Source organism: Amia ocellicauda, chromosome 13, assembly GCF_036373705.1.
Source record: "Amia ocellicauda isolate fAmiCal2 chromosome 13, fAmiCal2.hap1, whole genome shotgun sequence".
NCBI lineage: Eukaryota > Metazoa > Chordata > Actinopteri > Amiiformes > Amiidae > Amia > Amia ocellicauda.
This window is the reverse complement of record NC_089862.1, coordinates 9,930,338-9,956,230: the sequence shown is the minus strand read 5'-3', so window position 1 is coordinate 9,956,230 and position 25,893 is coordinate 9,930,338. Positions and strand designations below refer to the sequence as shown.

The window sequence follows — 25,893 nt, the reverse complement described above, 5'->3', positions numbered from 1 at the left end:
CGTATGAATGCAAAACCAATTGGCCGTGTGTAGTTTATCATGTTGTGTAATTACACACCATGCTGTAAATAGTTTCCAGAGAAATTGTTGCTATGTTTTCCACACGGTCAGTGTGTTATTGCCAGGCCGTCCTCCAGCAGTGTCAGGGCAGGCTGTCTGATGTTGTGTTCCAGCTCAGGGAGCGTTTAACGACTGTTCCTCTGTGCTGGACCTCTTGCTGCGCGCTCACCCTGTGACGTGACTCCCCGGCTGACATGCTCTCTGCTAGGGAGTCTCCTGTCCTCTTGCTGACACCTGCAGCCCCGAGTCTCACACCCTCATCCTCCTGTAAAGTCTAATCTTGGCTTTACAAGCTCCATTAGCCTAAACAGAGCAGGGGCAGGTGGTGTCCATGGCTACGCTTACTCCATTCAGGGGTGTCTGTGTGGAGAGGGGCTGTCAGCCACCCCAATCTCCCCCTCCAGTATCCCCCCCCCCCAGGGCGGAGCTGAGATCATCCGGAGCAACATGAGATCACTGTGTGGAAACAGCCTGTCAGTGGAGGGGAGTATGTGAGTCACCCACAGATAAACAGTGTGTGTGTGCGTGTGTGTGGATGTGGATGTGGAGAGTCTGAAGGCTGAAGAGATGTTAATTAAAGGTAAGACTTTCCTTTCCCTTCTCTCACTTTCTCTTTCTCAAATACCTGATAACTACCTATTTTCCCTCGCTTCAGCCCCCCCTGTCTTCCTCTGTCCTCCTCCCCTCCTCCTTGCCCTCCCTGCTCCCTCTCTCCATCCCACTGAGGTGGTGTTGTTATTGTAGAGGTCATGCCAGTCGGAGCGGGTAATGATGTTCCAGTGTAGGAGTGCGGTGCCAAGGCACAACACCCCCCGCCTCCTTCCTCACGGGGGGCGTCCTGGCTCATAAAAATGCAAGGGTATAAAGTTCAGGCTGGGGTAGCGAGGGAGAAAGACACACACTGCGGCGAGAGAGATGGATGCTCTTTCAGGACACCCAACCTTTCCACTCCTCCTCTGTGCTGTACTGTGGACTGGCAGCCTGGCTGCCCCCACACACTGCTACTACAACTCCAAAGGTGAGTGAATAACAGGGAGGGAAGAGGTGGAGGAAAGACAATGAGACTGAGGGAGGGGGATAATTCACAGAGAGAGAGAGAGAGAGAGAGAGAGAGAGAGAGAGAATGAGAGAGCACCCTTTGGCTCAGTTACATTGTGCTATTATATTACCAATAAACCTAATATACAAGAGTTGTCCAAATCCAGCACTTTATTAGCTGATTCATAGAATTGAATATTAGTACAACGCGCCCAATATAGATTGAAAAATCAGAGAGAAAGAGAGAAAGATGGGGAGAGAACTGTTGAAGCTTATCATAGTTTGGCCATGGACCTTCACGATGCAGTCAGATACTGTGTGGAGGTCACGGGGGAACAGGATGTGTGGGAGCTACTGGGGCTGAGGGCCTGTTCTCCCCGCGCACTGCTCTCCCTGGTCCCTGTGTGCTACAGCTGCGGCCAGAGCAGGTTTTGTATCTCCTCTGGCATTATCTCCAGTGATGGGTTGATGGATGACAGATAGCTGCCTGCTCTGTGCCGTGCCCTTATGTTGCTGTGTGAAATACTGTGTGGCACTAGTACCCTTCCTTCTCCTCTGTGGGCTCTGGGCTCTGGGCTCAATCAATTCCTTGGTGATGTGAGAGACCGTTTAGTCCATTGAGTCATCATGTCTAACACAGTGAATGAGCAGGACTGCCTAACCCTTGAGCTGTCCTGCACAAAGAGAGAGTAAGTCACCGCTTCAAGGTGCAGGGAAAGTTTACTAGTGCCAGTCATCACCCATAATTAAGTTAGCCGCAAGCTGAACATTTCTGATTGACTGAGTAATAAGGAAAAAGACAGCAGTACATAGGATTTCTGAAGGAAGTCATTTACTGCTTCCACTGGTAGGCAACATTTCCACTCACAAGCGTGGGATCATCTTTTGGGAGCCATGGTAACGATGCAAATATAAACGCAGTACCAATAAAGGGTTATTTCCTGTATTTCATGACTAATTGAATTACTGCATTTATTTTGGTTATATTTATATATATAAAATATTTTCCAATCTGCTGCCTAATAAATTGATAAGCTGATATCTCTATATTGTAGAAATTTAGATTTGAATGCACACATTCTGCAAAACCTGTACTGAATGTTATGGAATATGATTTAGTGTGGGTGTTATTTTGATAATTTTAGCACAGTGTATTGTCATCAAATTGAGTAAATTATTTTGTCCCTCAGATGAACATGGGCAACAGGTAAAAGAGCAGAGATTTAAGCGAAAATGTACAAACAGCACCCTGCTGAGGCTCATAGTGTGAGCAATAATACAATATCTGAGAAGCTGTTACTATATCACACTCACAGCACACACACCAGAGACTGTGTTACACTGCCCTCTTGGGGAAAATGCAGCAACTAAATCTAGATAGAGAGTATTCATAGCTCAGTGCTAGATGAATGTCGAGTCTTGGTCTCTCCCTCTCTGTGCTGTGCTAATGCATAGAGTCGCTCTCTTTCACTCAGAGCTGTGTTAACATACAGGACCGATCTCCCTCCATCTCTCCCTCAGCGCTGTGTGAGCACGAGGGCCGGCAGTACTCTCTCGGCGAGTCGTGGACAGACAGAGGGTGTCTCCTGTGCACCTGCCTGCACCCTGTCGGGGTGGGCTGCTGCGATATGTGAGTGTGACTGCGGCAGGCATAGAACATACGTTTGATACGCTCAGGACATAGGTAGTACATCAACATTATGGTGCGATGAGCATAAAGTATTCTGTGCTATTCAAATCCCTCCTCCATCTCTCCCCGTGTGTGTGCAGTGTCCAGCGGCCAGTGGACTTCCCCGCTTGGTGTGAGGTGCGTGTGGAGCCAGGGAGCTGCCAGGTGACTGTGGTCCAGAGCGCCGACCCACGCCTGCCCTGCCTGCCCGGAGGGGGCGAATGGAGCCCCAACCAAGGGACGCTGTACAATGGGCTGGGGGGCTAGCCTCCACCATTCCCTCTATTCCTCTCTGCTACTCTGTCCGTTTCCCTTTATCAGTGGTATGCAGCCTTGACTTCTGCATTCCACTCAACTGCATGTCTTTCATAACACGCTCGATTCAGTAATCGCAGACTCCGTCGTGACAGTCCTGCAGTGCAGACTGTCTAGGGACGACGCCAGTTCCTTTTATTTCAGATTGACGATGTCCAGACTACAAGCATACCAATATTCTTGCACAGTGTCGGTTATAATTTTGCTGAGTAACATATTATATTAGACTGAACTATACAGTCATGTAAGCCGGTGTATTTGTATAATTGTATTCTACTCCAAGCACATGCATCTTTCTGTTATCTCAATATGACATTTTGAAGAAATAAAATCTGATGAATAAAGATCTGGAATTGTTCTTTTGATAATGGACATCATCACACAACAGGGCAGGCTACCACAGCAGTGCAGTTGGGCTGGAGCAGATGGTCATAAGAGGCTGCTATTAACACCACTGGGAGTTTAAGTGGTGTGGGAAAGCTTTTCCGTTATGTTTGGCGGGACTCCACCGAGGAAGTGCCCGTGACCGACTATTGCTGCCTCTGCGCCAGTCCAAACACACAGTCCTGGCACTGTCCATTAGCTACAGAGTCCGGCTACACCAGCACAGCAGATTCAAGACAAAACCGCCACACTCAATATCGGCAATTCCTCACCTTTACATAACATCTGACACACTGATGCACGGAAAGACACACACACACACACACACACACACACACACACATTCCTCCATGTGAGATTGAAACATTTTATTAAACATGATAGACATGAGATTTGGAAAACATATACTCTCAATGCAATAGCACCCAGTCTGGGGCAGATAGCAGGCAGCCAGTCCAGCACAGCACACACTGGACACACAGTCCATTCCAGCATGCAGAGGTCAGTGCTGGAGCCTGGGAGGTATAGGGCAGTCGGCACAGGGCCCTGCCATTAACACTGCAGTCACAGCACAGCGGGGGACCTCAACTGAGGCCGCCGACCACTGAGGGGTTAAACACACACACTTGGGCTTCCCCTCAGGAAACCAACACATCATACAGAATTAACCAATAATATTAATAATGATAATAATAATAATACCTTGCATATACTGCTTTTTATTCCAAAGGATCTCACAGCACTCTGTACTCTGTACTGTAGGAGTGGGTTTACCTTGTCCACCTGATGTGCGGCCACTAGAAAACAATTGTAGGTACAACTCTCCCAAAATAATTGGCAGTGGACAGAAACCACTGATTAGACATGTCCAATATGGAAAACAACGGTGGTGTCTATTATCATTGAGTGCATCACTGAAGCAGTAAAAAGGATTACAATTTAAATACTTTTGATCGGTTGTATAGTTTTAAGAGATATAATCTGTGCATTTACATTACTCTGAATACTTGTGCTTGTAGTTAAAAACAGCACCGTTTGCCGTGGCGTCAGCCTCTTCACACAGTGAACAGCTCCCGGAGAAACGGAACGCTCCGTTTCCTCGGGAAGGTGACCCGAGTTCGGCACAGGTCACCGCCAACTGATCTTGGGAGAGGAGTACCAGGGGCCTGTCTGGGCGCCTGCATAACTTTGTTTCAGAAGTTCTGATCCAGAGCTCATAGACACACAGAAATAAATACAAAAACAAACAAACAAAAACCCTGCAGATAAAGAGAATTAAGAAATATGACAAGGAAACAAAGCTTTTTTTTGTCTTTAAAAGCAGCAGAACTGCGGTACGAGAGAAATGTGGGTGGTTCAGTCCCTGGGAGGTAGGGCAGGCGTCAGGGCGCCGGCACACGTTGCCTTGTCTCTATCAGTAGATCACCCTGTATCACCAGCCCTCACTCCCCTTCTTGTCCTTGAAGAATGCAGTCCTGCCGGCTTGACAGGTGTCTTCAGATCAGAGACGGATCAACACTCCTGAATTAAAACCACGCTTTTAGTTTGCCCAGTTTGAAGGTTAATTAAGAAGCAACCGAGGCTCGGGCAGGAGTAGAGAGTCTGTACCAGAGAAGACAGCCCCACTCTCCCTGTCTCTCACGAGAAGACGGCCGAGTCCAGGCCAGGTGGCCCTCTCCCCTGAAGTGGTTCAGTCCGCTCAGATGTGGATGCTATTGGTCCCCGAGAACTGAGACACATAGGAAGCCAGAGCGGGATTTGTGGGCAGAATCTTGATGGGTAAGTCCCAGCTGAAGGTGTCAACGTCCACATGCTCTGCCCCCGTCCACACGGTGACCTCAGACTCGTTCTGCAAGACCGTGGCCGGCTCCACGGGCTCGCGGGCCGTCACAAACTCGAAGTGCAGGCGCCACCGCAGAGACACTGCCAGGGAAGGGACAGAGGGACAGAATGAGTGTGAGAGAGAGAGATGAATACAACCGAAAAATAAGAAGATAGAATAATACACTTCTCTGCATCCAAAACAGAAGCATTGAGGAGAAAGGGAGAGGTGGAGAGAGAGAGAGAGAGACACAGAGAGAATGGTAAATTCTCAACAGCCACCCCACAGACAACGAGAGAGAAACAGAACGTACGGGAGAGAGAGAGAGAAACTCACTGACACTGTTTGTCCTGTGGGGCAGTAGGGGAGAAAAACAGAAGTGGCTGTCTGTGCGTGACAGAGAGTGGAAGTGAAAGTGCGAGAGAGATGGGGAGAGGGCCACGAGGCGGCGAGGGACCCACCGATGTCCGTACTGAAGCCGGGCGTCGCGTTGAGCGGCACGGGCAGGGAGAAGTGGCTGGCAGCCGTGTGCAGGCAGGCCTCCTGGTGCCGGGCGTGGCCGGTCACGTTCACGGGCTGGCCGGGCCGCCGCTGGTGCTGCTGGGTCACCTCCTCCTCGCTCTGGAGGCTCACCGAGTACTGAAACACACACACACACACACAGTTATTCTCAGTGTGCTTTCTGCGAGGGGGTAAGAGAAACACTGACTCAGGTGATTAATGGAGCAGAACAGTTGGAGGAATTGGTAAGGATTAATCAGCAACTGGGGGGGGGGTTGGAAAAAGTGGCCTTATGTTTTTAGGTGATATATATTGGTCCTAATTAAATGCAAAACAGGTTTGAACTAGAATCGTCCTTTTCCCTTGACTGCTGGAATGATGAAATATAACACACACTCCCTTTCATCACCTCCTTCAAACGAATCCAATCTGAACGATCTAGCAATGTGTAAAGCAACTCTGACAGACACGCGTAACAGGCAGATGACGCGGGCAACCAGGGGGTGGAAGGAGAGACACGAGGACAGACAGGGAGCTGGCCAGACCGACCTGCAGGCAGGGGATATCCCCCTCCGAGAAGGTGAAGGTGCCGATGATGTCCTCGCCCAGGCGGTACATGATCTTGAAGATACAGAACTTGCCCACTTTCCCCCTGGCGTTGGTGATGTTGAACAGGTCTGTGTGGCACAGGGCAGAAAGTACACACTCTCAGAGACAGAGCTAAAGAGGCAGCGAGTCTCGAATCCGGGCAGTCAGATCTGGGGAGAAATACTCACTGGGACTCCGGCGCGAGGTGTTGATCATGAGAAGGTCCATGGCTTTCTCCAGCAGGCGCGAGTCTCGCCGCCCTCCTTCCTCTTCCTCCAGGAAAGGGTTCGAGGGGGCCACGGCCTCATCCTGGGGGAAGGGACGCTCGGGGATACCTGGGGAGGGAGAGAGAAGAGAGACAAATTACAGATACACTCTATAGAAAGGCAACACTTCCTCAACATTCGGCCAATCAGAATGCCAGAAGTAGACGCAGACGCAGACGCAGACTGACCGTGGAGCACCATCACTCTGAAGGGCACCCGTAGGAGTTTGATGGGGGAGTTGACACGCTGGCAGCCAATCGTCAGTTTGTAGACGTACTTCACCGACTGGCCTCTGAATGTGGGGGGGCCGTCTACTGGCACCGTCTCACAGTATGAGTCTGAGAAAGAGTATAGTAAAGGTGAGGGAAGAGAGTTCGAGAAGGAAAGAGAGAATGAGAGAGAGAGAGACAGAGAGACAGAACAGAGGAAAAATGAAGTCAGTGGCAGACAGACTGACATTTTCAGGAAATCGGCTAAATACGTCGCATATGAAAATCATTATTTCATGCATGCATGTTTTCGTCTGCAAAAACAATCAAAAAGATATATTATTTCAATGATCTCAGGGAGAAAAAACATATTTTTGAAGGTGTTTAAGCTTTGGCTTTTGACACGCAGACGGACACGGAAGAAAAAGCAGTTTGAGAATCTGCCAGATTGAGATAGAAGTAGAAGGGAGAAGGCAGACAGACAGGCGGACAGACAGACTCACAGGATTTGGACTCCCCAGGGTCCAGCCGCAGGTCACAGAACAAGATTTTGGGGGGGGTGTCCAACATACATTGTCCACGCTCACCTGAGGGACAGAGTTAGCGGAGGTCAAAAACCTTCAACAGTGTGGGACTTGCATTTAGTGTGTGTATACAGCAAAATGAACATGCCCTTAATGTGTTATTGCACACAGGGTGGCATCCCTCTCTCACCTCTGCTGGGGATGAGTACCGTGTTGCTCTCGGCCTGCACGTCCTGCTTTGCCCCCTGGCTGGGCAGTGCTACCCGGCTCTCACTGGCATGGAACTGGCAGTGGATCTGCGCACTGGCCCATGCCAGCATCTCACTGGGAGACAGGAGAGACGGAAGAGGGATTCAATGAGGAAGAGATGGTGGGAGAGACCAAGAATAAATTCCCTGAAAGCTGATGTTGATCAACATTAAGCAATCAAAGAAAAACGAATCCAACTGCAGTTCCTTTCACAGTTCAGTACATGAGAGTGTGGTTACCTGCTGGCGGAGGTGGAGAGGTGGGACAGGGGGTTCGTGAAGGTGATCACACACTCGAGCACCTCTCCAGCCAGGAACACAGGCCCCCGAGACAGAGTGGCCACCACCTCGATCATCTGCAAAACGCACAGCGACACTCACACCTCGAACACCCCTTCCATCAACATGAAGGACACAAAAGAAAATTTGAATAGCCCTTAAGCTCCCTACAATAGAAAGGTTCCCCTTTTTTAAATATGATTTAAAAATAACTATTTGAATATTGTTTTGGTAAAGAGTACTACAATTAGATCAAAAAGGGAGAACAACAAGCTCTGTGGTGTGCACGAACATTTCCTTTAGACTCTGACACATGCATCTGTAACACACAAGCACATCGAAAAGTCGTTCTTTCCCTGCGATTTAGCATTTTCCAACATCAACTTCCCAAAAAATAAATGACATGTCAGCTGCAACTGCACTTACTCTGAATTACTCTACATCATTTTGGATCACATGTTTATGCTTGCCCTGACATCTTTGCCAATGTGGTACAGGACATGCCCCTGACTACACAAAACATATGATATAGTCATCTATTTGGAAAAAGACTGAATCAAGACAATTACAGCCTGTAGAAACGACAATGTAACTTAATTTTAGACATTAGTTAGTAACAACGAACTGGTGAATAAGTCTTTGCATTAGAAAGCAATTTGAATAAAGCATATTCCTTAATTGGCTAGGATATACATAGTGCAATAGTTATAATGTCTGCCTTGTTTATTTTTCCTTGAAACACTGACTCGCCCCCTCAGTGAGCGCACTGCAGCCCCCCTTGCTGCTCACTCTCCAGCTGCGCAGAGCAAGTGTGCGCACAGCTGCCCCGGCACACCGAGCACAGGAGAGCCGGTCGGCCACGGCAGCCATCAATTATGCATTGTTGCCCAGGTTCACCGGTGAGAAGACCGGGACTTTGACCGCCATGTCCCAGATCTCCCCGGGACCAGAGAGCGCTGCGCTGCCGGCACTAGCAAGCGGGCAGACGAGTTCAACTACGCGCCCGGATCATTTCCCTCTCACGCTTATATTACATTGCAGTGCCTGTGTATCCGAGTCGGTTACAAACCCCTCCTCCCGCTTCACCTCTGGGTTCGGCTTCTCGTCGCTTCCACGATGTTGGGCTCGGTTCTGGTTCCGATCTAGTGCGTCTCCTGCCAGCCCGGCGTCATCCTGCTGCCCGGGACCGAGCCAGAGGCGCTACTGTGCGCGTAACAGCGCTGCACAACAACAGTGCCTCCTCTCTGCTGCGCGACCACTCGCTTTCCCGGAGTGCCCGCGGGCCTCGGGCTGTGTATGGAAAGTGGGCTCGCTGTTTTGTAATGTATACCACCGCAGATCTGCAAAATATGCGCTTTGCAAATCAGTAATCACCCCCACACAGACCCAGCACAGATCCCACAGGCGGATACATCGTCTCAGATAGAGAAACCAACTTAATGCCTACATTACTAGTAGGGCCTAGTTTGTTTCTCTCCCAGACGTACATACAGCGCAACCCATGTCAATATTCTAGTCGGACACCAGCAGTTGCTCCGTGGCATCTCTGACGTAAAGTGCTGCGGGTTGCAACAAGTCGCTGGCGGTAGTGGGGGGAAGAGGTTTTAGATTGGACGCACAAAGATCGTTAGTACGACGTTATGCTCAGTCAGAAAATATGCGTTATCAATATTTAGGATTAGAGTGGAAGTAAAAAATATTCTTATCCGCATCTTCAATTACTAAATTAGCGAAAGAGTAGGCATCTCTTCTGCCGTGCTAAATTGCGCCCGACCGGGTTGAACGGGCGAGTCTACTTCATGCGTTGTAGGGGTGTGTGGCCGTCCATAATGAACTGGTAACTGAAGTAGCGGACTTTTTAAGTCGCCCGAACATTTTATTTCACTCAGTAAACCCCGGCTCCTGCGCACAGTGTGTGGCTGTGAACCGGTGCACCGTGCTGTCCATCTGCGTCCCGTCCACCCCACGCCACGCCACCCCCGGCCCCGGCGGGAGATGGCGGATGCTATGGGCGTGCGGTGCTCTGCCGCAAAGTGGCGCCGGTACCTCGGAGACGGGGATCCGCACGGCCAGCGCTCAGAGCAGCGGGACCGACTCTGACTGTGACTCCGCCGCAGACGCACCGCTGGCCTGGAGAGACCCGGCGCACACCCCGAGGGCCTCACACAGCAGAGGGACGGGAACAATAACACCACTTCGGTGGCATTCATAGAAGCAGACGTGCGCCTGTGCGTGTGGAGCCGGGGACTCGGCCCTGCAACACCGCGGCCGAGCGACTCCGGCTGCAACTGAAGGTCGGGGCTTTTAAAAACAGCGACCGCGGGGGATGCAAGTAGCCGCTCCGTGGCTGACGGGTGCCGCGCTGATGCAGCAGGTCCGCGCACGGAGGTGGTCGTCCAGTGCCTGCGGGCCGTGTGCTGCGGTCGTGCTTGCATTTGCCGCTTCAGTGAGCGTTCAGCGCTGCAGGGCTGGGTCCCAGGTGTGCCGCTGAGCGGAGCGGGCGGGCTGATCTCAGCCTGCACAGCCAGTCGGGACACAGGTAGCGCAGGTCGGACCAGTGCTGGGTGCAGGTGCTCTCTGGTGCCCAGTGTAGCGCGGTGGAAGGAGTTGAAGGGCAGCGGTTTAGTGACACTTTTCTATTGGACTCGGCGCTCTGCACGGCGCCGGGGGCTCAGATCGCCGGGTGTCAGTGACGGTGGCCCGGATAGCGTCACACGATCGCCACGTCAGACGAGTCGTTGACTTCCAGCGGTGGTTTGGGGGACGGGCAGCTGTATCGCCGAGTTAGTTCGTCGCAGCGGGCGTTTTGCAGCAGCGTCCAGCCAGGGAAGCAGCTATGGAGGCGGGGGACGAGGACTCCACGGCGGCGCTGATGAGCAGGTACCTGTCGGCGGCCCCGGGGAAGGGGGTGCCGGAGGAGGGCTGGCGGATCTGCCTGGCACACGAGTTCAAGGAGAAGAGGAAGCCCTTCCAGGCTCGGGACGTGTCGCTGGCCAACATGGTGGAGCATGTGGGGCTGGGAGTCAGGTGAGCATCCTCCAGTGTCCTGTGCTTGCTCTTAGTTAAGTTGAAGGACTGAGCATTTCCAAAGAGAAATACACTTTTGTATGCCATGGGTACGTGGCAGTACGTCAACATCTGTCCTGCTATTTTTCCTCTTTTATTATTTTCCTCTCCCTCCCTCCCTCCCTATCAATGTCTCTGACTGTCAAATCATGGACCACCATTCTCTTTATCAGCAGTGAAGATGAGCATAGTAACCAATTAGTCATTAATAAAGCTCATTTATGTACACACACACGTAGTTGCTGCATACTATCAATTACGTGTACTTGCTGCAAAGTGGAGCTAATGTATTGAGTAAGACACAGAGGGGACTTGTGTCAGTATCATCATGGAACTAGTGCAGCAAGACAGGTGAGAAAAACAACAAAAGCAGCCCCAAACATTGGTGTTGCTATGTGGATCCTCTTGGTGCAGAGCCCCTCTTATGGTTACCAACCCGGAGCCCAGTGTGAACAGCTGAGGGGAGGGTCCCAGGGGGTTTGCTCAGTGCCTCATTGCAGGCACAGCCTTCTCCGCACCCTTCCTCAGTCCAAAGTCCGCAAGTTGTAAAAGTGTGTGATCGATGTCCGACTACGAATAAATGCTGTACAGTCGTCCATAGCAGGTAGATATTTGCTGTGAGTGATTGTGCTGCTTTTCTTCTGAACAAAGACGTCCATAATGGTTCTCAAATTAAAGATGATGAGCATTTTTTATTATTATTCAACTGAACATTCATGTCAACTTCATTCAAGCTTCACCCTTGATAAACTTGATTTTGCTGATTTTGTTGTGTAATAGAATACAAATGAGCTCACATCCACACCAATATTTAAGCTCAACAATTAATATGTACTGTTATCACTCCCCCTTTGCAGGCATTGGGGGTTGCTAAGCTGGGAAGTTTGTTTTAGCATACTTATTTTGAGGTAGCAACAATGAAATGTAGACTATAAAGAGCACCATGAATGCTTCTCTGTGCAAAATGTAACTATGGAAGTGTGCAGGTTTATGATTGACTAGGAGCCGTTCGTTGGAAGTGCTTACATATGAGCACTGACTCCATAAGCTGAATACGAAATACAATAAACAGGCAATTAAGTTGTTACAAGAGGTGAAAATGTCAGGAAATGTTATGAATGTTTCAGTGTCAGTTAACCACAACATACAGGTTTCTGTTGTTCTTACTATTGTACTGGAAAAAGAAGAGGGAGAGGTTAGGTTAACACTTGTCTGTCAAGGGCTGTAAACCCTTCAAACATTTTTGACACTTTCATCCAGAAGACATTTTATGAGTTCTCTAAGTGACACGGTGAAATAGGTAGACCATTGCAGTTCTGCATACAGCATGTGGGCAGCATTACAGCTACACCTAAGGAATTGAAAAGTGACTGAATGTGACAATTGGACATTTGTATTAGACCACTAACATTGATACTTGTTTTGGAAGAATTTTACAGAAAGCATAGACCTGTTTTCATACGTCACCTGTGTCAGTCCGGAGGATCAGTGTGACTGAGCGCCATCTTTTTCAGAGCAAGAAATTATGTATTTGGCTGCTGTGACAGGTAACCTAATGTGGATGATGGAACTGAAATGAAACGCAAATCTGGCAGCTAACTTCAACCCCTATAGCCTGATCCTTTGCTTCACACTATATAAAAAAGTGGAAACGGGAAATCCATCAGATTTTTTTTGCCTATATGGATAGCAGTGTCCCCCCACTGTGCTCTGGAGATTGGTGACCCACTATGTGTGCTCTTTTTCTCACTCGAAATATTCAGCTATAATGTTTGTACGCTCTGATCTCTGAGAGGAGCAGTATTGCTGTTCATGTGGTGCATTTGCCTCCCCCTTGAAGTGAAGTGCTAGCCACAAACAAACAAGGCTTGTTTACTCTTCAGAGCAGATCCTTGATAACTGCACTGTAGGCAGCTGTGCGCTGTTGCAGTATTGACTATTTAGGTAACCGATTTCTTTTTCCTTCTAATGGCGAATGTAGTTATTAACTAAGGCACCTCTGGATGACTTACATTTTTAATTTATAGTAATTCCCTGAAGTAAAGTCATGGCCAAAACCTGCAACTCTGTTTCTTTCTGCTGGTCACTGCAGCTCAGTGTGTTTCCAGTGGGGCCAGGCACTACTGCTGACTTGCTGACTACATTCTTGTGTAATGCCGGCGACAGCAGTTCCTGATGCTGCACTTTGAATGAACATGGAGAGAGGGGGCTGTAGTGGCATATTCTGTGCCAGGCTGTCTATGCACTGTGGGTCCCAGAGCACAGATACTCCCACCATGACCTGTTGCTTTACAGCAACCCGTGTGTATGCAAACTGATGTTTGTCTACTGTAGGATTTCTCAGGTCTGCTCCTCAGGACCCTGTGTCTCTGGGATTTGTTCCAATTTGGCTCTTAATTATTTAGGTTAATTGAAGCGTTAAATTTAACGAAATGTTTAAAAAATGATTACACCGTAAAGCTCTACAAGGATGGATGGGTCAGCTTTAGCAGAACACAGAGCTTGGCCAACAGGGGTTCCGAGCCTTAGGATTTAACAGCAGAATTTGAATGCCCGTCTTAAAGATAATAACAATTGAGCTTTATTTTATCAGTTTTAATTTTAAGAACATTATTTTGGTAAATGGTTTCAATGACAAACGCATGAAATGTTAGGATCGGTTGAATTTCTTTTGAAGGATAGAGAGGTTTGCTCGTCATCTGTATAACAGTTGAAGTGAATGACATCATTAGTTAGAATTCCACCCAGTGCTGAATTACAGGGGCCACAATATTGATCCCTGACAATCCACAAGAAATACACTGAACATGTAATGTAAACCCATTACCCATTACCAAAAGAGGAAAATTAGATCAATAAGGTTAATTTCAGTTTAGAACCAAAGGGTGGAAACACTGACTTAAATCAATTATTTGGTCATTTTTGCTAAATGCAGTGTTCAGTAAAATTAGACTCTTCATGAACCACCATTAGTTGCCATTAGAAAATCAATGGCAACCGTTCAAAGTGTAATTTCAATAGTATGGTCCTGTTCAGACTTTAGAGACATCTTGGTTGTTAGAAATGGATATTAATTTACACAATAAACTACTGATTCTGTATTCAGGGGGAACCATTCTAAAAGTAGCTTCTGATCACAGTTTGAATGAGTGTTGATTGTGTTCGGTCTCTGTCTGTGCAGGTATCTGAAGTGGTGGTACAGGAAGACTCGAGTGGAGAAGAAGGCTCCCTTCATAGACATGTTCCACGCCTTGCCCCTCAGACAGATATACGGTATGCACATACACAATGCATGCACTGGACAATGACCCAGAGCCTTTTCAACCTAAAGCACATTCTGTAATACCCTCACAAACACTGTACTACACATAGTATTCCCATACTGCACAATTCAACCTTCAGTTTAGTTGGTAGACATCCTAAAGCTCAAATCCTGTAGATGTGAACAATCGCTGACTCAAGTCAAAATGTATTGTGGCAGGGCTCTTCTTAAGAACTGTGTATAAAGAGGAGAAATCTTGGACTTACACAATGCACAGTTGGTCTTTGGGACATAGCCAGCATCAGCTGAGTTAAGGGTATTACCGGGAATAAGCCAATATCCACCCCCCCACCCCCTCCAGGTATGAGTGAGCCATTGTAGCTGAACCATGTAGCAAGACATTGAGTCACATGACTACCTCTAAGATTTAGTCTGGGCACAAGCAGTGCGATCCTGAATAAACTGCATCGTGGCTAACATTTTTCAAATACCAGTAGAGCAAAACAAAAGTGATGTTTTGGAAAACGTGAATGTATCTACTAGTTTATCAGAGCAAACAAAGACAAGGTCAAGGACTGTTTTAGTTATGTGAAATGCAGGTTTCTGGACAGGATATCCCACTTCTACGGTTGGATCCAAGCGTCTTAAAAACTGAAAGCACAGAAATGAATGTATCTGTCAGTATTTGTTGTCACAAATGTACTGTTCTCACACAAAGGACTGCATTTTTTCTAATTTGATCCTGATGTGACTTGCTGTGTATTTCAGGTGTTCCTATGGGTGGGTTTGGAGGAGGTACTATCACACGGGGCTGGCGGGGGGAGTTCTGCAGATGGCAGCTTAACCCTGGAATGTACCACTACAAAACTGTCATTGCCAACCAGGTAGGGGTATAGAGTAGTGCTTTTCTATGCATGTCGTGTGTGTTTAATTTGACCAGACTCTTCTGTGAGCGAAGATGGTGATCTGGGAAGCTGGGGGATGGGAGATCTTTAATTATTAATCTGCTCTCATCAATATTTTAACAGCTGTGATCGGAGAGAGGGTACCATATTGCTGTGTGTGTCTGTTTGTGTCAGGAGTCAAGGTGTGTCTGCCTGAGTGTATGGCATTGAGATACTATTAAAATAGTTTTTTAATTGAGGTTTGAACCTGAAAGAAACCCACAAAGAGCTCCTTGTAAGCTCACTGCTGACTTTTCCAATTAAGACCACAATATGTCGAAAGTATTTTGACACATAACTAGTTAGCTAAGCTAATTTCAAAGTTTGTAGGGGAACTAGTGTGATTGTACTGTGTCCTCTTTGTAGTGATCCTGTGGTGAGTATGCATGTTGTTTGTGTGAATCATTATACCACACCATTTAGCCATAATGGCATTTTAGTGGGGTATGTGCTGGCCAGTATTTGTGATCAACCAGTTTTTCCCTACAGTTTTAATTGCCTATATGATGATCTGCAGATCAGCTCTTCCATATCTTTTCCAGTTCCTCATAAGAGAAAAATCATCATAACATATTCCAAGTTAAATATACAAAATATTTTACATTTACATAAACACACTACACTATACTATGTGCCAAACATCAAAACCGTGCCCAAGTCTTTCAACAGGCATGTTTTCTATAAATGATTCAGTTGCTGTCGGTTACAACGGCACTGGGATGTGCCAACTGAGAATATTTGTTTCCCCTCATCTGAGTCTCTCCAGAGCCACCAAAGAACTGCCTCTTGTTTCATTACTCTGTAAAATAAGGAAATTGTTGTGGCCTATCATGTCACAATACTTTTATGTTACAGATGGGTATAAAATTAATGACAGCCATACCGATATCACTTCTGAAGCGTCTGCCTTTTCTCTCTCTTTACCTTTGCTTGGATGTAAGAAGCTTAATCATCACTACAAGAAAACAGAATTGTTTACTTGCACAAACAATATTCACTTCACATTAATCTCTGCTGTTGGAAAGGAGAAAAGTATAACTGTCTTCACTGCTTTTCTCAGTCTCGGACCCCACAAACCACAGGTTGTCTACTGAAACTATAATTACTATACAGTAGTAGCACCTGGTTTACTTGACAATAACTCGATCCGGTGCTTTTGTAAAATTTCCACTGTGTTTCCCCAATACAAGATGCTATTAAACAAGATACTTTTGATATTTGCTAATACTTGGAGAGTTTTAATGTTAAAATGTTAGAAGTTGCTTATGTGATAGAATTAAGTGCCATAGACCAAAATTATACTCTGTAGCAACATGTAAAGATGCATAAAACTATCATTTTAGGAACCGTCTGGGACAGTTCCCCTTTAAGACTGAAGTGGTGTGGTGTATATGTTTTTTCTGTTGTTAAACTGACAGTATTTCACAAAGTTGAGTCATAGAGAAACGTGACGTAAAAATGTTACACAACATGTTCATATAATTGTCCTCCTGCTTAAACATCTTTATATGCTATCAGTGTGGATGTTAATGCTGTACCTTAGCAGTCTCTGTGCAGGTGTATATGCCTAACAATGAAAGCCTAAAATGGAGGTGGTATGAAACCATTTAAAAAACATCACCACTAATATGTAATAGAATCAAGACTTTGGAAACCTAAATTATAATTTTAACCAAATAATTAGTAATATTAAGATTTAAACCTGTGGTATGTTGCAGCTGGTTCTGAGAATCTTTGTCACAGTGTGTGTGCTGTGCAGCCCACCAATCCTAAATCCAATTACTTTCCTAAATCTGGGGTTTCAGGGTTGAGCATGCTCAGACATTACTGGGCTTCAACATAACTGAGTGACTGACTCCCCTCCCATCTCTCTCTCTCAGTTTACAGTCTGTCTGCGTCGGGGGGGTCAGACCGTGTACCAGCAAGTGCTGTCAGTGGAGCGCCCCCCCACGCTGCAGGGCTGGAATTGGGGATACTGTGGCAGCTACGCCTTCTATCACGCCCTGTACCCCCGCGCCTGGACGGTCTACGACCTGCCGGGACAGAATGTCACGCTCACCTGTCGCCAGGTGTCCCCGGTCATACCACATGACTATGAGGTCAGTCTCTGTGTGTCTCTCTCCCTCTCCATTCAGTCAATATCAGAAGTGCTTTATTGGCAGGATGAAAGTTCTCTGGGTTTGCCAAAGCCATTAAAACATTAGTGCAGAACTGTAATTACAATGCATTTATCGTATTGTGTATTCCTTTACATCTGAATTAAATCACTTGCTCCTGAATGTCTCCTTCATTGTACCTCACCCTCTCTTCTCTGTTCCTCACGCTTTCTCTGTCCTGTCCTTTTGCCCCTCTCTTTCTCTCACTCCCCATCCCTCAGGACTGTAGTCTCCCAGCAGCAGTCTTGGTGTGGGAAATTGAGAACAGGAATGACTTTGCCCTGGATGTCTCCATTATGTTCACCATGATCAATGGGTCCGGCCACAAGGATGACAAGAAGGGTGGCCACTGGAACGAGCCATTCCGTCTGGAGAAGGATGGCGAGGCGGTGTCTGGGGTCCTGCTGCACCACTGTACTGCCATCAACCCCTACACCCTGGCCATCGCAGCACGGGAACAGGTAGGAAAACACTGCCCACAGCGACACATGCATATTCTGTTGTAATGACACTAGTCTTACATGCTTTTGTTGTCCCTACTTTAAAATGAAACAAAAAGCCAAATTAGCTGCCTCTTCCCAGTCATATATCTGCTCAAACATATTAAAGTTGAGCAGGCAACACCAATACATGTTTGGTGAATGTATCAGTGCAGTTTAGTAATGTTTCTGTACCAGGACTTTCATCAGGCTTTTAATAATTTAACACAATTGGGAGGTCGGTACAATGCTAGGCTTTTGTAATAGGCGTAGTCTGGGGAAACGGATATAGACAAGGGGTGTGGTGTAACGGTGACCATTTATTTATAGTCCAGAAGTGAGGGAAAACAAAAGAAAACCAAACAAAACCCTGCCTCTTCTCTGAGCCTACTGAAACTGAAAACCAGACAGCAGTCAGTCCACATCAGTATCCAAAAGAAGAGTCAAAGTCCAAAAGCAATAGTAACCAGGCACAGGTTATCTTTCTGTCGCAGTTCTCCTCTTTCACTCCAATTCTCAACACTCCACAAACAAAGCCATGGCAGCTTCCAGGTTTTAAAGTGGGAGCCAGGCCAATCAGGGAAGTCCTGCAAGTCAGGTGTTTCCCCAGACTGAGTCAGCCCCCAAGGTTTCTGGGGGATGTAGTGCCATTCAGGCAGGCCAGTTTGGGCCCTGCCCAGCACTGTGCCACATAATTCTTTGTTTATACTTTGCCTTGCACTGTACATGAAAACACTGACCAAACCAACAGTAGCCAAGGTATATTAACAAACCTCTCCATATTTACAGTACAGGGCAAAAGGGCTTCACAAATGACTGCATGTGGTTCATTCAGCTAGCTGCCTGTGTTCTGTCCTCAGCCTGGCAGAGACATCAGTCACCAGACAGCTTTCAGTCCTCGGGGAACATGCCGTGGGCTGTGGGACGACCTCATCACAGATGGGCGACTGGATTCCCCCACAGGTGCTGTTCCTCTCATCTGAATCATGACTCTCTTCCATGGCTGTTTGTTGTCAACTTTTAAACAATTGCCAGTCAGACTGATTCCTGAGTGTAGGGACTCCTAGATAACTGGATTTGTCCATTACTCCCTCTCTCTTAAGGCCCTAGTCCCCCAACTCAGAAAGGAGAGAATGTGGGAGCAGCCCTAGCGGCTCGGTGTACAGTGGCTGCAATGGGACAAAACACTCTGGAGTTCAGTCTTGCCTGGGACATGCCCAAGATGACCTTCGGCTCTGGGGAAAAAGAGCATCTCAGGTACAGTCCTGTGCTGCAGTGCTTGATTGGTACCCAGAGTGAGTGTGTGGTGTTGCATACATTTACACTGTCTGTTTGGTAACCCTGTGTTGTGTGTTCCAGGAGGTACACGCGTTTTTTTGGTAGCAGGGGAGACGCAGGGCAGGCGCTCAGTGTACATGCTCTCACGCAGTACCGGGACTGGGAGAGACGCATCAAAGACTGGCAGAGACCCATCCTACAGGACAGGTACCGCAAGCTGGGGTCGACAGGACTGTTTTAAATTGGCCTGGACTGAATTACTATACATTCACCACACAACCAGTGGCACCGAGCCCTCCCGCCGACTCGGACATCCGGCCTTTGCTCATCTGATCTGTGATTCTCCCTCTGCTTTGCCTCTCCCCAGGGCCCTGCCTGGCTGGTATAAATCCGCTCTGTTCAATGAGCTGTATTTCCTGGCAGATGGGGGCACGGTGTGGGTGGAGCTGCCCCCAGACTGCGACATCACTGGGGGGCTCCACAGTGAGCAGGGGGGGCTGCCAGCACAGCCGCCCATCCTCAAAGAATACGGCCGCTTCGCCTACTTGGAAGGTGAGGCCGAAGCTCTGCCTGTCTGCCGCTCCCTGTCGATTTTTGCTTATGTATACGCAGTGTGCTGTAGTGTGTATCTTGTCATGTTTCAGGTCAGGAGTACCGGATGTACAACACCTATGACGTTCACTTCTATGCCTCCTTTGCCCTCATCATGCTGTGGCCTAAGCTGGCCCTCAGTCTGCAGTACGACATGGGTGAGTCTGTACTGAAGTCCAAACGTCAACATCCCCTTAACAGCCCATATGGTCTTCTGCAGCACAGTTGGTCTAGATCCAGCTGCAGGCAGTATCTAACCCACAGTCTCTCTCTCTCTCCGTTCAGCTGGCTGTGTGGTGAGGGAGGACTGCACTCAGAGGCTGCACTTGATGAGCGGTCTCGTCTCCCCAGCCAAGACCAGGAACGTCGTACCACACGACATTGGAGACCCAGGTCAGATCAATTGCCGTCATCCACGTCAATTGCTCCAGTTTCTGTATCCGGTCACTCTCTCACTGTGCAATGTGTTTGTGGGGCCCCTCAGACGACGAGCCGTGGCAGAGAGTCAACGCCTACCTGATTCACGACACCGCCGACTGGAAGGACCTCAACCTGAAGTTCGTGCTGCACGTGTACAGAGACTTCTACCTCACCGCAGATCGGCAGTACCTCCACGACATGTGGCCCATCTGTCAAGTCAGTCCCACACAGTTGACAAATAATGATAGAGAGCCTGTTTTGGGGATAATTTCTTGGAAGGGTGGAACTTGGGGTCTCTCTTCGAAGTCCTCCATGTCATTCCCAGTATTAGGAGATAAAAGGGGACATCAGACTGGTTACTGATTGCTGAATGGTTTGCTACAGGCTGTGATGGAGTCTGAACTGAAGTTCGACAAAGACGGTGACGGCCTCATCGAAAACTCTGGCTACGCTGACCAGACCTACGACGGCTGGGTTGTCAGTGGAGCCAGGTGAGGGGAAGGCGGGGGTGGGGGTTCTTTAGGGTGGGTAAAGCAGGAGTAACTATCATCCGCTTCCCTGTACGTTAATTAATTTCCTAGATTTCCTTCCTGTCCATGTTTGTAACAACTACCGCAGTTTCCAGACTGTGCAGCCTCTAAGTCATGAGCTTCAGCAACCAATAAGAACATTACACATAACTTGAGTGGCTTATCGTTGTCCAAGTCTATAGTGCGGTGGGCTGTAGCGAATGAACCCGCCCCATTTCTCTCCTCCTCTCTCAGTGCGTACTGTGGGGGCCTGTGGATAGCGGCGGTGTGTGTGATGTGCAAGATGGCCAGGCTGCTGGACTGTGAGTCGGTCTATCAGCGCTACAGAGACCTGCTGGAGAGGGGCAGTGCTGCCTTCGACAAGCTGCTGTGGAATGGTGAGAGAAGGACAGGCGTTTGATTACTGCGTAAATGGGCTGGTTTTGTTTCAGGGGTTGGTTGGTTGGTTGGGTGGTGATGGAGTTGGTTGCAGGGGTGGGAAGAGTGATTTGATTGGAGGGTGATTGGGTTCATCATTCAGGAACGCCTCTGCAGGTCTGTACTGACTCTCTGTCCTTCTCGCTGCAGGTCAGTATTACAACTACGACAGCAGCGGCCGACCTTTTTCCAACAGCATTATGTCGGACCAGTGTGCTGGGCAGTGGTTCCTCCGGGCGTCTGGACTGGGTGAAGGGGACTTCCAGGTCAGTGTGCATCTCCCTGCTGGCTTGTCTCTCATTCCTCTGTCAGAAATAGGGAAGTGAATGACTAGGGCCTTCTACCTCCCCCTGTCTTTGTTCCAGGGGCTACTTTCTCCAATTCTTTCAGTTCAGCTTCAGTTTTGGAACTTTCAGTGTCTATCCTCTCCATCTTCGCCGTCATGTTTAGTAACACATACAGCCTGTGCCCTCACCACAGTGCAACAGTGAAAAGGGACCCCTCTCAAACAGTGTTGCGCCACACTGCGCTCCGAACGTTGTTTAAGCGACATACACCGGTATTGCGGTATATTAAAAATTCATATCATAACAAAAATAAACACCGGTATTCGGTATGAACCGGTATACCGCCCAGCACTAATGCATATCCTCAATATCTGCAAGTTTCCCACATGAGCCCCTTTCAAGTAAATGAAAACCAAGTAGGCAGGTATAAAGAAATGTACAAAAGTTTATTAAAGCAGTTCTCTTTCAACACAATGACAGTTGGCATTACATCCAACTCTACTAGTTGCAGTACCGCTGGGTTCCAGTAGGTGGAATGGATTTTGGCACTGACAAAGAAATAGTCAATGCACTAATACAATGATAATACAATGTTTAAACTATCCCTGTGGCTGTTTAGACATGTCGCAAAACAGGCAATCTGTAAAGAAACATTGAAGCGAACCGGTCCAAAAACTAAATAAATGGTTAAAAAAAAAAAAAAAAATGAATTCAACCATTATCAGCCACATTTCCTTAAAGCAAGGCATGGTATACCATAATTCTAAATTACTCTGTATGGCCTGTTAAAAGTAATACAAAAATGTATCCCTAAGAATAAGTTCACATCAAGAAGGGAGGAAGTAAACCTTAAACCGGTTTACCCGATTATTGCAGGTACAGTGAGGGGAAAAAGTATTTGATCCCCTGCTGATTTTGTACGTTTGCCCACTGACAAAGACATGATCAGTCTATAATTTTAATGGTAGGTGTATTTTAACAGTGAGAGACAGAATAAAACAAAAAAATCCAGAAAAACGCATTTCAAAAAAGTTATAAATTGATTTGCATGTTAATGAGGGAAATAAGTATTTGAACCCCTATCAATGGGCAAGATTTCTGGCTCCCAGGTGTCTTTTATACAGGTAACGAGCTGAGATTAGGAGCACTCCCTTTAAGAGAGTGCCGATTGATAGGGGTTCAAATACTTATTTCCCTCATTAACATGCAAATCAATTTATAACTTTTTTGAAATGTGTTTTTCTGGATTTGTTTGTTTTATTCTGTCTCTCACTGTTAAAATACACCTACCATTAAAATGATAGACTGATCATGTCTTTGTCAGTGGGCAAACGTACAAAATATCAGCAGGGGATCAAATACTTTTTTCCCCCCACTGTATCGTGCCTCTAGTCCCCAGAACACTTCGTACTGAAATGAAAGGGAAGCGTGCAGGCTGCAGCAAGACAAGTGACTTTGATCTTGTCTAAACTAGCTAGATAATATTAATTACAGGTGCACTTGTTAAGCCCCAGTTATTTTATCTACAGGTGCTAATTGCTGGTCCCACCCGCTACATACATGTTAATACAGAGCCAAATAACCAAGAAACCATTCACCCTACTTTCTCTCCCTCTGTCTTGGTTCTGTGCTCAGATTTCAGTAACATGTGGCTGTTATGATGATGATGATGATGATGATGATGATGATGATGATGGTGGTGGTTGCTAAGTTCTGTGTTTTTTTTTTTTTTTTTTTTTTGTCTCTCCCAGGCATTCCCGACAGAGAAGGTGCGGCAGGCCCTCCGCACAGTGTTTGATCTGAATGTGATGCAGTTTGCTGGGGGAAAGATGGGCGCTGTGAATGGGATGCGGCCGGAGGGTGTGCCGGACTGCTCCAGTGTTCAGTCGGACGAGGTGTGGGTCGGAGTGGTGTACGGCCTGGCTGCCACTATGATCCATGAGGTGAGGGACCAGCGTGCTCTACCGACTGATCTCAGCATCTGTATGGTGCGAGATCTCTCTAAGCTTTAGGGTCATTATTTAACAAGCGTCCCGTCTCTTTGCCAGGGGATGGTGGAGGAGGGTATGCGGGCAGCGGAGGGGTGTTACCGCACCGTGTGGGAGCGACTCGGCATGGCGTTCCAAACCCCCGAGGCCTACTGCGAGAGGGGCATCTTCCGCTCGCTCGCCTACATGCGCCCGCTCAGTATCTGGGCCATGCAGCTGGCACTGGAGCGCAGGGCGGCCCAGCCCGAGGGATCGGAGGCCGCGGAGACTGTCCCACAGTCCACGCACACGGTTTCCAGCACGGAGACTGTAGAGACCAGACTGAACACAGGGACTGACTCCAACACTGTCCCACCAAAAGAGACTGAGCCAGAGACTCGAAACGGTGTCCCCCACACAGATGCCGTACCCCCTAACTCTTCTGTCCAGTCTAGTGACCAGGATCTAGTGTCCAGCAAAGAGGGGGACAGCTGCACCTCTGCACAGTGAACTGGAAATGCACCCATGCAACCATAGTCCTTCTTCTCACAACCTAACCGGACACCTGTACAGAGCCTGTTATGAGCTACCTCTCCTGTCCTGTCCCCATCTTCCCATAACCTCCTGCTCCTTCACAAGCCTGTCTCTTGGCTTTTCCAGTTCTGGATCTCTCCTTTCCCTGCCTCGCTCCATCTTTCTGCCCTTTCTCAGCCTACCTCTTCGGTGTCCTTTGTCTTTCTCCCTGCTTCTGCAACCCCCTCTATATTCGCATTGGTCTACCGTACTCAATCTGCACTCTCTCACCCTGTCAATTCCAATTTAAAGGTGCTACAGGCGTGAAGTACTGCTACCCCAGACAGATGCAATCTGAGACTGACATGCAATATGAGTATTTACTCCCCTTTTCTCGTGTTTGGCTCTCTTCCCTGGCTCTGTGCAGTCCCTATGCTTGTGTTTGAGCTCTCTATGCATGAGTCCCTATCACAGTCGGACACTGCTGGCCTGCTATGTCTGCAGAAGGAGTTCATTCATTCACAATCACTGGTGCAACCACACCGACTCGCAGAGAAACGACTCCTGTGGACAGCACAGCCAGAATAACAATCAGGAACCCGTATCTGCACAGAGACTGGAATGAGTTTGAATAGATTGTTTTATCCTGTAAATTGAGCATTGAAATTCCTGGACAGCTTCCTTTAGTGTTGTCCGGCGTGTATTGTGGAGTGCTTGAAGTTACGGATGATTTTTTTTTTTGTGTATGTGTCTCTGTGTGTGCATTTTGATTTTAATAATTCTGTAACCTGCTGTGTGGGTAGGAAGACAGTACCCCTATTCTGGGTCATCAATACAAAACCTTTCATGACAAGTGAAATAAATCAGTGAATCAAGTGTTAGATGTCTTTGCCTTCTCTGCAGTTTCCACAAGAGGGTGCAGTCACCCTATTGTTCGCTCACTACGGTGAATCCAGTGAGCACAGTCCTTCCCGTCACTGTAATCCGGACCTTTTCCAGTTTTTCGTCTCTCTTCATTCAAGTCAGATACACAAAGGGGGGGATTTTAAAAGAAAAAGCCTCTAATTGATTCACGGTTTTGTGCAGCCTCTCGGCTATAATCTACAACTTGACAAACATTTAATGATATGAACACATTGCTAACATAAACAATAAGCACTGTTCTAACAATTATGTGTGATATAATACTTGGAGCTGGTAATTTTCCCAGGAAATGAACTCCCATCTTCCTGGTAGTAAGGAGGTAGGGGGTTATTTCCATTCAGAAGAAGTTGTATAATATGTCTGCCTCCTGTAATTACTGAGCCTTTTGGGGCTCTGTGGCAGTTTTTAGTGTTTATCCATCATTATGGGAAATGCTTCATCTATTACTGGCGCTAATCTGGTTGCTTTGGTTTTCTTGAAAGGGTGTCATTATGAAAAGTTTCCATTCGCTGGCAAACAGAAGGTCAGAATAGAGGGGCCCTGGAGACTGACAATAGAAGGGCTGTCCCTGAGCAACTCCTAATTGACCTCCACTTCTGCAATTATTACTGTAAGGAGGATCTGTGACCGTCACAGTCTAGATCCAAAGCTTTTAACCATTTTATGGGCATGTGGAAGTGGGCTTCCTTTCACTTCTAGTGTGGTAGCAGTCCGCTTCCTCAAAAAGGAGATGTGATTATATCTATATATATACACTCACCTAAAGGATTATTAGGAACACTTGTTCAATTTCTCATTAATGCAATTATCTAACCAACCAATCACATGGCAGTTGCTTCAATGCATTTAGGGGTGTGGTCCTGGTCTAGACAATCTCCTGAACTCCAAACTGAATGTCTGAATGGGAAAGAAAGGTGATTTAAGCAATTTTGAGCGTGGCATGGTTGTTGGTGCCAGACGGGCCGCTCTGAGTATTTCACAATCTGCTCAGTTACTGGGATTTTCACGCACAACCATTTCTAGGGTTTACAAAGAATGGTGTGAAAAGGGAAAAACATCCAGTATGCGGCAGTCCTGTGGGCGAAAATGCCTTGTTGATGCTAGAGGTCAGAGGAGAATGGGCCGACTGATTCAAGCTGATAGAAGAGCAACTTTG

At 47.5% G+C, this 25,893-nt stretch overlaps 3 protein-coding genes across 4 annotated transcripts; 2 read left to right on the top strand and 1 right to left on the bottom strand.

Annotated features, from left to right (window-relative positions):
• The first annotated feature begins 955 nt into the window (after nt 1-955).
• msmp1 (microseminoprotein, prostate associated 1) lies at nt 956-3,426 on the top strand. Its single transcript, XM_066719872.1, has 3 exons — nt 956-1,078; nt 2,620-2,728; nt 2,869-3,426. Exons 1-3 carry the CDS (start codon nt 976-978, stop codon nt 3,032-3,034), a joined length of 378 nt encoding a protein of 125 aa, XP_066575969.1. The 5' UTR covers nt 956-975; the 3' UTR covers nt 3,035-3,426.
• Nucleotides 3,427-3,819: 393 nt separating this feature from the next.
• Nucleotides 3,820-9,361, bottom strand: rgp1 (GP1 homolog, RAB6A GEF complex partner 1). 2 transcript variants are annotated; one of them, XM_066719871.1, is made up of 9 exons: nt 8,973-9,361; nt 7,865-7,980; nt 7,567-7,700; nt 7,356-7,439; nt 6,832-6,981; nt 6,566-6,712; nt 6,339-6,466; nt 5,750-5,927; nt 3,820-5,389 (listed from the first exon to the last, which is right to left on the bottom strand). In XM_066719871.1, exons 2-9 carry the CDS (start codon nt 7,978-7,980, stop codon nt 5,166-5,168), a joined length of 1,161 nt encoding a protein of 386 aa, XP_066575968.1. In that variant the 5' UTR covers nt 8,973-9,361; the 3' UTR covers nt 3,820-5,165. The 2 variants fall into 2 exon arrangements, with proteins under 2 accessions (XP_066575968.1, XP_066575967.1); XM_066719870.1 differs by having other exon boundaries at nt 8,990-9,360.
• Nucleotides 9,362-9,969: 608 nt separating this feature from the next.
• gba2 (glucosidase, beta (bile acid) 2) lies at nt 9,970-24,689 on the top strand. Its single transcript, XM_066719869.1, has 17 exons — nt 9,970-10,930; nt 14,151-14,242; nt 15,000-15,115; nt 17,056-17,274; nt 17,553-17,792; nt 18,671-18,773; nt 18,914-19,067; nt 19,170-19,295; nt 19,456-19,640; nt 19,733-19,837; nt 19,965-20,072; nt 20,164-20,315; nt 20,484-20,590; nt 20,864-21,006; nt 21,197-21,312; nt 23,085-23,276; nt 23,382-24,689. Exons 1-17 carry the CDS (start codon nt 10,740-10,742, stop codon nt 23,808-23,810), a joined length of 2,778 nt encoding a protein of 925 aa, XP_066575966.1. The 5' UTR covers nt 9,970-10,739; the 3' UTR covers nt 23,811-24,689.
• Nucleotides 24,690-25,893: the final 1,204 nt, after the last annotated feature.